A 12008-nucleotide genomic window follows, 5' to 3' on the forward strand; every position below is an offset into this window, starting at 1 on the left:
CAACCGACCGGGGACGTCTGTTCCTAGTTTCTCCGTTGCTACCGCGGCAGTTTTCTGCCTTGTATCTTTTTATACAGTTCATTACTTCCCTCCGTGGTTTACCGAGTTTCTTTGCCTTTTTATAATCATTAAGCACTGAGTCAAATAGTTCATCACCAAACTTTCGCCACTCACTCTCCTCAAATATTGTATTAGGATCTGCAAAAAAAATCTCTTAGCCTTCCCTAGCCACTAGACCTGCTAGCTGCTTTAGAGTCTCAGGCTCAATTCCCCGCTTTTATAAAAAGCACTGTAAAAAGTTCAGGGCTCAGTTCCCCGCTTTTATAAGAAGCACTGTAATAAGTCCAGGGCTACCTCTCGGCCCATTTTCATGGCCAGCCTTTTCCGGATCGTCTTCTTCTGGGTCGTCCTGTAACCTCGGTCTCCGGATCGGCCTCCCGACGCAGCAGTGTCTGGTTCGCCCCAGCGGCGGATTCTTTCGGTTAGTCCAAGCACCCGGGTCCGTCACGCCACCGTAGCAGCATTGCCCGCGCTTCCCGGCCGCTGCCGCCGGCGTCGCTCACTCGCCGTTCCGGGTCCCCGTCGACCGGGGCCCTGTATCCCGGGTCCCCGTCGACCGGGGCCCTGTATCCCGGGTCCCCGTCGACCGGGGCCCTGTATCCGGGTCCCCGTTAAACCGGGGCCCTGTATTCCGGGTCCCCGTCGGCCGGGGCCCTGTATCCCGGGTCCCCGCTAGTCGGGGCCCTGTAATCCGGGTCCCCGTCGACCAGGGCCCTGTAGTCCGCGTCCCTGTTCGGGCGCCATTTGTAAGCGGCGAGGAGAAGCAGACAGGCCAACCCAGTATGGGTGATAAGCAACTTCTACTTTATTTGTGACGCAGTTCACACATATATAGGAGTGGTATTCAGCCACTCCTTCTTGGCATAACAGTATTGGTTAGCCCCACACAGCTTCCTCCACATTCTCCTCCCAGGTCCGGTCTCCGGCCATCTGTGGGGGCCACCCCCTGCCTTGCTTGCACAGTCCTCCAGAACGCTATGGCCCTGCTCTTAGAGTCATTCTGCAACAAGTAACCATGTTAATTTCCAAATGTTCATAGACTTGGGTAAATCAAGTTTATCCGGGGAGAAATAGTTGAACCAACTTGGCAGCTCCCTCATTTTAAACTAATGTTCTTGATACGAATATGCACAATAATTTATTTATAAAGTTCTGAAACAAATCTGTTAAATATGCAGTAAGAGTTTCATTGAAAATGGCTTCAAAAGGGGAATAATGTGTGGAAATTAATTGTTTGTACTGCATTTAGATAAATTACTGAGAAGTGATTAAAGCACACAGTAACACCCTGTCATGGTTTAAGCCCAGCCAGCAACCCAGAAACCACGTAGCAGCTTGCTCACTCCCCGCTCTTCCTCCCCTTGCTCCCAGGGGCACGGGGAGGAGAATTGGAAGAATGTAACTCCCACAGGTAGACATAAGAACAGCCCAGTAACTACCGTATTAACACACAACCACTACTGCTACCACCAATAATAATAATAAGGGAAATAACAAGGGAAGAGAATACAACCGCTCACCACCCGCCAACCAATACCCAGCCCAACCCGAGCAGTGACCTAGCCCTTCTGGGTAACTGCCCCCAGTTTATATACTGGGCATGATGTGCTGTGGTATGGAATACCTCTTTGGTCAGTTTGGGTCAGGTGTCCTGTCTCTGCTTCCTCCTGTCTTCCCCTCCTCCCTGGCAGAGCATGAGACTCACAAACTCCTTGGTCAGAGTAAACATTACTGAGCAGCAACTGAAAACATCAGTGTTAACAGCACTGTTTCCAGGCTGAAAGTCAAAAACACAGCACTGCACCATCTACTAAGAAGGAGAAAAATGACTGCTACTGCTGAACCCAGGACACACCCATTTCAGAAAAAAAAAAAAATCATAATCAGTATTATATTTTCTTAACAAAATTTTCTGTGAAAAGGAATGAAAGCTCGTAAGTTACTTATATCAACTACCCAAGTATTTACTTGAGGAAGTATGTCCAGCAGTAACTCCTGCAGTCTTTAAAGGGTGCTCACTCTTCGAACAAATTACAAACAGCAGCAGCCACTGAGATACAACATGGCATCTGGTATTTTGTCAGGGACGGAAAAGCATGTACACAAATGACACAAAAATGTAAATATAGATTCTGAAAAACTGTCTGAAAAACAGTAACAGGCTCAGACTGCATGTGAAATTGTAAAGAAGTAATGTGGTATTTGACTTTTTTTTTGCTTCTCATATTTGGATGATATGTTTAAAAAAGAAGTATTTTCAGTTTTTCAAGGTTCTTAGTCACTTGAACTGGCCATTAAAATATATTAACAAAGAACGATGTAACAAAGTATTAATGTATTAGTAATTAACTTACTAAAAGCATACAATAAAATATTATGTGTGTATGCAAAGAGTCAGAAAACCAGGCAACATAAAGCAGCATAACTTAAGTGGAAGCAGTGGAGTTGTGTTCTAAGTAACCTCAAGACATGGACCATCATTTTGTTTAAGAAGGTTACGGCATAAGATGGGAATTTGAAAAACCACTTTTGCCTTGTTGATGTAATGAGACAGCTGTTGTCTCTAATTTCTCATTAATTTGGAACTACTAAACAACAATCACTATGCTGATAACTAACTGAAGGTGTTTTATTTAACAAAAACTAGGTCTGTGTATACTGAACACATGGCAAGAGTCATGTTTTCAATATTGCTGTAATGTTTCCTTATGCACATTAGGTGTAGCTACTGTAAGGCCACTGGAAGCTGTTAATTAAAACACAAGTATCAGTTTTTCTTCTTTGCAGTGTCCTTTTTTATTATTTTCTTTAGGTTAACAAATTCTCTACTAGCAATCCAGGGAACTCTGTAGTTCAGAGATTTTTCTAAAGGGTTCACAAGCACAACATTTATTTCTAAGTAAGTGTCCTAGCAATATAAAATAAACATGTCTTTATTGTGAGACAGAATATTTACTGTTACCCACTCACAAAGATCGTTAAACAAGAAGAATGTAATACTAAAGCAAAATTAGTCAAATAATACAAGAAACCCACCCTCCTGAGAATTTTTCTAAACAAAAGACAAAAAATTCACTATTTCTACAGTGATGTGGCAGCTATAAAATAAGAAATACTTTCAATATACAAAATTTTTTGTAGGAAATAAGTCTTCTCGTGACACAGTATGATTTGTGAGTAGATCTTCTTTCTTGCCTACAATTCCCATTTTTTTTAGACTCAAGTTAGTATTTGCTTCTTTAGCTGAGAATGTAAAAGTTGAATAAATGTGACCTTTTTGTACTTGTGGATTATAATCATATACTATGAAATATCTTCAGGTGAATTGAATGCAACTTTAAAAATATGTCCAGAATTAAAACAAACAAAACCCCCACAACCAAACCAAAACAGAATCCCTATTAATTAAGAGGTATTTTATTCAAAAATTCTAAATAGCAGAATCAACTCAATACTTATATTTTTCAGTTTATCCAATCATAACATTTTGAAATGGTATACATATATAGAAAAATACAATCTAATAAATCAAATTTGAATTAGGATGAGAAGAATAAGTTGGAAAAAAAACCACAGCTTAATAGCTATATATTTGATATCAGTACAAAATTACAGTGCCACAATAGCCGCTTCTTTTTACAAGATTTATAATTTAATAAAAATAAGGTGACTTCAAATGTATATTGCTCTCCTCAAATGTACTGAAGGCCTTTGAAACAAGTTCATAGTTACTGAAAATATTCCCATTTGTTACGAGTGTTTACTACACAACTAAGAAATCCAAAATCCAGCACTCTCGTACGTTAATTTTCTGCCTGTGAAAATAATCCTCTACTGATTCAATGCACAAGCAAAAACAAAAAAGGCAAAAAAAAAAATTATTACAAAGAAATAGTGTTGCATTTTTAACGTCTTAATATCATAACACACACAGGTTTCCTTCATGGACTAGAAAGGGCCTCCTAAACCTGCAAGCCTTTTTGATGATGCAAATGCGACACTAATCTTCATTTACTTTGCAAAAGCCAAGGGTCAAGTTATTTAACCTTAATGCAGCATATTTTCATCACATGAAAGGTTAGATTTCCTGTCTCATATTAAAATTCTACACACTGGAAAAAAAAAATAGACCAAAATGCTAAATACCATAATCACATGAAACAGTAGTAGTACTACAAAGTCAGACTCATTATTATATAGGCTCTAGTCAAATTTTCCACAGTGGACCTAAAGAACACTGTACCAATTCTTAGTAACTCAGGAGTTAGTAATGGATGCACCTTAGAATATACATCATGTTTCACTCAATGTGGGTGATGAAAAACTTGCTATATCATTCATTTATCACCTCAATTTAACACACTGGTTTTGTTAGTGTCCTTAAAAATACTGATGCTTGGAAATCAACAAATGCTATATTCCTTGTTCTTAGGCAAAGAAAAATAAGCAGACTACTAGGCAGTGAACTAGATCTGATCATGTTATATTGCACTTGGGAATTAGAAGCTAAAATTCAGTACCAATGATCCCATTCAAGGCAATGAGAGTTATTACAGCTCAGCTTCTAATCATGATAGGAACTGTGGGATTTGTTTGTGACAGGAGGCCACAGCCAACAGAGAACTAAGAGGTTCTTTCCATCTCTGAAATAGACAAGCTGTAAGGCTCTTCCATGGTCTGCCAATTTTTGTATTTTCATTTTCCTTTTATAAAATCCTATCATTTTTTCAGCATTAAAAGCCAGCAGCCCTGAATACAAAGGGTCACATTCAAAGCAAGATGCATTGCATGTCAGGTTTTCTATGACTTCATTAGACTCTGGAATAGGTCTTTAGTCTGGACCAGAGACAAAAACTGACTAGATTTTCACCAGGGTAATGCTGCTTTGTGACTACTGGTGACAGTGTAGGAATAAACACTGCAGGGCCTTTGCCAGGGTAACCAACAGATTTTTGCAACAATTGGGTTTGCTAAGTGCAACATGAATCTTTAGGATCACCAAGAACATTCTGATTATAGTTGACATATTTTCAAAATACCTGTGAGAGTTTACCATAAAGATTATGTAAGCATCAAAGTTTAGAAATAACTAAATATTAAAAGTCTTTGCTTGGAAAAAAATGCTTTATAAAGAGCGAGCATATAAAACTTTCTTAAAGTTTTCACAAGCATTAAGTGAATCAAAGATCAATGTGTAAATAAAAATTTAAAACAGAAAAAATGGGACAAATAAAATGATAAACTTGATACTGATATCTGTGAACATTTCTTCAAAAATTTCAACTTCTGCTGATAAATGTATCCTATATTTGACTTTGCAGTCACTCTTAAACAAAAGCTATCTCCAAAATGTGTAGTTTATGGAAAGAAATGTAAACCTATAAATTAGGTTCCTTATTTTATGTTTTCTAAATATTGTCAGTCAAATTTAGTATTAGATAATACGCCTTTTGTAATAGAAATAACTTTTTAATAGTGATCATGAGATGCTACAGTAATGGCAAACTGGAGTACTTAGAGAATTTCATAATTCATTGTAAAAGATATATCTCTTAAAATGTTTTCATTGTCTAAATAATTACATAGCTGTTGAATTTATATAATAAAAAGTAATGGTGCTGAAACATAACTCTCAAGAGGACTAGTTTTCTGTTACTGTACTTGTAATTCTTCAATACTTGCAGTATGCATCTTACGCCCATAATTTCTGACTCAAGGGCATTAATTTAATTTCAAAATAAATTTCTAAAAGTTTCTTTAAAAGTTTTAACATCATTCTACAATACTTGCTGTAAAAATACATCAGTGTCAGTATGTCAACATGAAATTTATATTGACACAAGTACATATATATTCTACAATCTTACTGCTGAATCTAGAACATGAGATCAAATACTTTCTGAACCCCCATTCAGGAACATGTCTTGTACAGAACCTTCCTGACAGAAATGGTACTTTAAACTGAATTTGATGTGTTATATTCATGTTCGCTAAGTAACCTGCGTTACCATTTACATATGGTACTGTTTTGTTTTGTTGGCTTTTAACCAAACTGGAAATTAGAGAACATGGAGAAGCAACTATTTGCTTTCATTCTCCAGTAGAATGCAAGGAAATAAAAATCATTTAAATAAGTCTTACTTTATATAGCTTAAGTAAATGGAAGAATCTTTCCATAGCTACAGCAGTTGTACCAATAAAATGTACCTTTTTATCCTGAAAATCATCAAAATGAGTTTCCAGTTGCCACAGTAAAATTAAGATGCAGCTAGCGCTGACAGTAACAATGCTATGGGTGCCTTTCATGTAAGCTGAAGAGATCTCGACTGTGCTTTTTTAAATTTATTTTCATCTCCTTATAATGCTTAGACATGCAAGTAGCCTAATGAGTTTCAAGTCACCACAGTGTGTACATGTAATGAAAGCACACATGTAAGAATTAGAGCTGTAATCTGTCTGACAGTCTCTTAAACCTTTTAACCTACTAAGACTTGGTAAAAACAATCTCCTTACATATAGATAATCAGTTCAAAGTGTGTGAACTAGAAGCCTGCATAAATAACTGAAGTTCTGTTTTATAATCACATCTTGAGACCAGGATCAAAGCCTGACTCCTGATTCTTTACTATATTACTAGTGACAATAAGTTATTTTATAAGACAAAAATAAAGTTCCCCACACTGAAGACCTTGAAAATTCAGTGAAGGCAGAATTATGCCCTATATCCTCTCATATAAACTAATTATATATAAACGAATTGTCTAAAACAAAAACATGTAAAAGGGTAAATATTCAAGCCTATATCTGATATATGTAACTGCTCCCTGCCCCCAACTTTGTTCTGCCTCTCTTAATGACTCAAATGCCATCACAGTTCAGTAAGAACGAACTTGACAACGAAAGCCATGTGCAGATTGTAAATTTTGGAAAGGATGCAGAAATGGGAGTTGAATCAAACTCTTCAGATAATTCTGGATTTAGTGGGTATTGCAGTATTTATGGGAGAGATGCAGCTTTGAACAGAAAACCCTAGATAAAAACCCAAACCAAAGCAGAGGTTTTGTTGTTTGAAGAGTTTGTCTACATAGAAATCTCACTGGTATAATTACAGTAGAAGTCTTTGTTTTTATATGTGGCTGCATACAGGGAGTTCATAATGTAATTTATTCCGTTTTTGGAATAGAGAGTAAACAAATCTCATATAAGGCACCTTTGTAATAGTTTAGGTATGTCCACTCTCAGGTCTGTGTAACACAGCTACGCATGTTTGCAAGCCAAACCACCTCCCAATTTGCAACTACATGTTTACTGAAATGTATAAAGACAATGTTGTTCTATTCTCTCTTAAATATAAGAAGCTCAATTTTGCCACACCAAGCTAAGAATAACAAACACGTGCTTTAAACCACTGAATTTTTGGTAGGTTTAAAAAACAAACAGTTAAAGAAAATATTTAGTATCTTTTATGGTAATGAAATGTATTGACATAATGAAATGTCTTGTGCAATGAGATGCGTCTTGTGCAATGAAGCATACTATGAGAGAAACACTGAAAAAACAAAATAAAACAAGGCAAATTAACAGTCTCTTTACAAACAAACCCTCCTGCATTGCCAGCTACATACAGACTTCATTTGTCAAGCTCACTGGTCTCTCAGGGCAGGTGGCAAGGCAGGCCTGACAGTAGCGGAAGTACTGATGTAATCTAGTTATGTTTGGCTGGCAGATACTCTAATTTAAACAGTCCCTGTATTACTCCATCCTGCACTTGGACATGGTCAACCACAGGCTGTGAAAATTAATAACAAGTTTCTTACTGTGCATCAGGTAACCTGTCACAAAGTATTCCTTCCATTGTTTTGGAGAAACTGAAATTCAACCTGAGTAATATACAAACTTAGCTTTCAACCCTGTGGAGGTTTATCCTTGAATATAAAGGCTATGAGTTTTCTCATCAGACACATCTGTTGGCAGCCACAGTCCAATATCTTGTCCCTGGCAGTATCTGAATTAATTGCTACCAGTAATTCTGTGGAACACCTGTACCCTTCTCTGTGGAAAAGCACAGCAGTCTTTGTATCTTGCCCTGAATCTTTTCACTAGATCTCATAGAAAGTACATCATCCCCAGCTTTCTATGGCTCACTTCTGTTTCTGTAAGCTCAGTCCCTCCTGTAAGAGACCTAGGACCTGGAGAACAACTATTTGTAAAGTCTAGAGGGAAACCACAAGACTGAGCCAGAAGAGGAACAGGCATGCAGATGTGATTGATTACACCGAATAAGCTCAAAGGAATAAGCACTGGATATTTTTTTGAGCAGGAGGAAAAAAATAAGCAGAGTTAATGGTCAAAGAATATTCTTCAGTTTTGTAAAACAAGCTATACTCATTTTTTTGTGCAACTACCTTTCAAGAGCTAGGAAATGTAGTATACACCAACAAAAATCAATCAAAATGTGTGTAATCCATCAAGTATCTATGGGAGCTGTTGGCTTCAAGAGCAAACACAGAATCTGTGTAGCAATTCATGTAAAGTTGGTCAGTGAATCAAAAAAGATGATGTCTCCTACGTCCCAGTAAGCAAAATTATAGCACTACATATTATTTTAATTTTTTTCACACAAAAATCAGTGCAGATGCATTAGTCACATGTATGAACATAAGTAATACAAAAAGGAGGATTTAAATATATTGCTCCTATTTTGTACATGCTGATACATTCCAAGACCAGCAACTTTGCAGTCATGAGTGTTTTTTTCTTTGGGGGGAAAAGCAATGTCCATAACCAAGATGTAGGCATTTAAAAAATTCAGAATGTCTTACAGATAAAACTCTGCTTAAGCTTCTGATGTTCCTTCCCCGTTCTCATGTGGTTGCAGTTGTTCTCTTTCTTGTTCTTCCTGAGGTGGTCTCACACGTTTGAAAAAGCCCATCTGTGATTCAGAGAACAATAAAGAAAACTGTGCTGTGTTTTTCAAACATACACACATCCTTTCTCTTTCATAATCAGATTTTATTAGATATTTGATTTCCCACCCACCCCACCCCCACTCTCTTTTTCGTTTTTCTTGGCCTCCAAAGAAATGTAACTGATTCAGCTGATTAAGGGACCAAGGTGTTTCGGTAAGCTGCTGGTACTATTTGAAGGAACACATCCCTAGTAGGGAAAAGAAAACAATACAAATCCCCAAATATGGTACTTACCCTGTACATAACAAATACTAGAACAGCCAAGAGCAATAATCCTGCTAGGACAGCCAAAATTATAACCCACACTGGCACAGGCATAGGCTGTGGTTGAATGCCCCATGTAATGTTTGTAGTAACCTAATAGAAAATCACAATAAATCACACTTTGCACAGCAGTGACAAGCCAACTTCATTCATGCAGTTTCAGTCTGGTATACTTCAATATATTTAATATTTATTAATCATTTAATAATACTTAAATATGACATATTCTCTTTCATGTCTCTATGAAACCCTCCAGGGTTTCAGATGGTCCTTTTGTTCCACATTCACATAGTACTTCATATATATAATAAAGGTCCATTATTCAAGCTTTAAATGCTAATACAGTAGAAGACAATTTTCAAGTAAAATATTTCACTAACAATAATGGTATTAACAAGAACATTAGGACAGTTCATCCCGTTTTTCATTTTAAGTCTTTAAAGCTACAATTATTGTCAACTCTTGGTTTAGGGCAAAAAGTTTTGCTTTGCCCTCAACTGTATGTGTATAACTGAAATTAATATATGAGTCAAATATTTGACAAAATTATCATTATACCAATCCACAGAAAGTTACTCAATCATCACTGGTTTTGTATTCATTTCAAAGTAATTATGTGTGGTAACTCAAGCTGGATGTAAATGACTTACTACTGTAGAATTGTGGATATCTTCAAAGGAAAGGTTCTTATAAGGAAATTCTATAACATTGAAAGAAGCAGAAGATTTGAGAGAATAGGAGTGATTCTGATTTTCTTTCTGTGTAAGAAAATACAAAATTAGTATCACGTGGATAAAAAAAAAAAAAAATCACTTTTTATGTTTCAGAAGCAGAGACAGAATATTCAGTCACTCACATTCATGAAAGTTTGGGTCCAAAGGCGTGATTTTAAATACAATATTGCACTCTTTCCCCTTTCCAGGTGGCCAACTTGACAGACTATCTTTAAACAATCAGCAGTTCCACAACCCTGCATATAAAAATAAGGAAGGATATTCTGAACATGAAAATATTTGAAAAGTCATTAATGCCATTACCTTACTATAGACAATTTTTTGGCCTCTTTTCCTGGCAAAGCACTAGAAACAAATCAAATGTATTTAATAACCCCTAATATTGAATAATTACTTACAGTCTCCCAAAAGTTTACATTCAGAAAATTATTACATGAGCCACTTGGATCCCAAACATGAAACAGCTGGAAGTGGCTTTAAGGTATATACTTTATCTATGTACATAGCAAAAAAAGTCGGAGGGTGTGGGGGGCAGTTTCTGATCAGTTCACATTACCATCCTCCATATAGTTTTTGACAGGAAAACTTATGGCAATTATCTGCACTTGGTGCCAACAAAATATGCTTTGTTGCATTCAATGGAAGTCTTCAAAATTAACTGACTGCCCTGATCTGTAAGCCATACTTAGGACTACACAAGTTCAACTGGCCTTTCTCAACCACATTTCCATTAAAATCCATCAGATAATACTGATGTTAAACCATGAGTTTTATGAAGAAAACAGATCAAAAGAAGGCTTCATTTTATAACTGTGATTTTAGCTATATTATAGATAAAAGCACTGTACAGTGAAAGTACATTTGCCAGTGTAAGTACAATACAGTGAAGTTATTATGAATACTGGATATTAGTCTGTGAATTAGTCACTGATTCTGAATGAAGTGCCCAACTTGACCTTTGTTTTTCAGGACTTGGAAACATAACAGCACAAAATCATAGTCATATGTCTCACTGGCTGACTACCCCAAGGAAAACTGATGCATACTGGGGGAAAACCCAACCAACAGCTCAAGAGCATATGACTTTTTTGTCTGGTAACCGTTTAAATGGAGGACATGGATTTTTTTGAAATTACTCTTCATCCCATGGAACTTTCATCTTCACCTTCATTTTAAAAAAACCTAAAAGTATTATCAACATATCAATGCTGAGAGCTTACCAAAGTATGCACGTCTCCTTCAATGGCAGCTATATCTCTTCGACTGATACGATGATGGCGATTATCTTCCCTGCTAATTGTTTCATTCTTATCACCATCTTTAGAAGCAGAAATCTAGGATACATGAAGGAAAACCAATAAATAATTCTTACATTTAGATACACTTGAAGAATCCTAAATCAACGTGAAGAAAATACATAATTAATCCAGTTTCTCTCTTCCTAACCTAGCTATTCTTCAGACTCTGACTTTACCTACTGCTGTGATTAAAATGTTACTCCTGCCTTTATTAGACCACTGATGCAAATTTCTGTTAAGAACTAACACAGAGCCTTGAGTATCTTAATTATTTTTCACCTCAAACCTTTGTCATGTATAGAAAACAAATACTCCTCGACTGCAATAAATAATTTAACTTTGCAATATGTTAAAGATTCTTCCTCAACATTTCTGGCTTTTACTCTGAAAAAATAGCACTAGTATGGTACTGATGTACCATATACCCCTGTACACATGTACACATGTCCAGACATACACAGGTCCAGGAGGAACTGGAAAAAGTGAAACACCTGTATTGACCTGTGTGGCATTTGGGTGAGGGCCTAGATAAAAGAACTAGTAATAAAAAAAAATGTGCCATTTTCTTCCAAAAAATAAACCCCAGAATATTTACATAAACAGCACAGAAGCATCTGGCATGTTTTTGTTCATGACCACATTCAATATAATTCCACTGCTTTGCATTTAGAGCTCATACCATA

At 36.7% G+C, this 12008-nt stretch overlaps 1 protein-coding gene across 1 annotated transcript in view; it reads right to left on the minus strand.

The window, feature by feature from the left end:
• Positions 1-4752: 4752 nt before the first annotated feature.
• ITGAV (integrin subunit alpha V) overlaps positions 4753-12008 on the minus strand; it is a 47308-nt gene continuing 40052 nt past the window's right edge. The window contains exons 26-30 of the mRNA XM_061457934.1: positions 11248-11361; positions 10150-10263; positions 9944-10051; positions 9264-9386; positions 4753-8992 (exon numbers count right to left, since the gene is read on the minus strand). Of these exons, the coding sequence (XP_061313918.1) occupies positions 8897-8992; positions 9264-9386; positions 9944-10051; positions 10150-10263; positions 11248-11361 (555 nt within the window). The 3' untranslated portion in view covers positions 4753-8896. The remainder of the gene's footprint in view (positions 8993-9263; positions 9387-9943; positions 10052-10149; positions 10264-11247; positions 11362-12008) is intronic.

Source organism: Pezoporus flaviventris, unplaced genomic scaffold (assembly GCF_033815535.1).
Source record: "Pezoporus flaviventris isolate CSIRO_AGI_PZ_B2104156 unplaced genomic scaffold, CSIRO_AGI_Pfla_v1 ptg000001l, whole genome shotgun sequence".
In the NCBI taxonomy this organism is placed as follows: domain Eukaryota; kingdom Metazoa; phylum Chordata; class Aves; order Psittaciformes; family Psittacidae; genus Pezoporus; species Pezoporus flaviventris.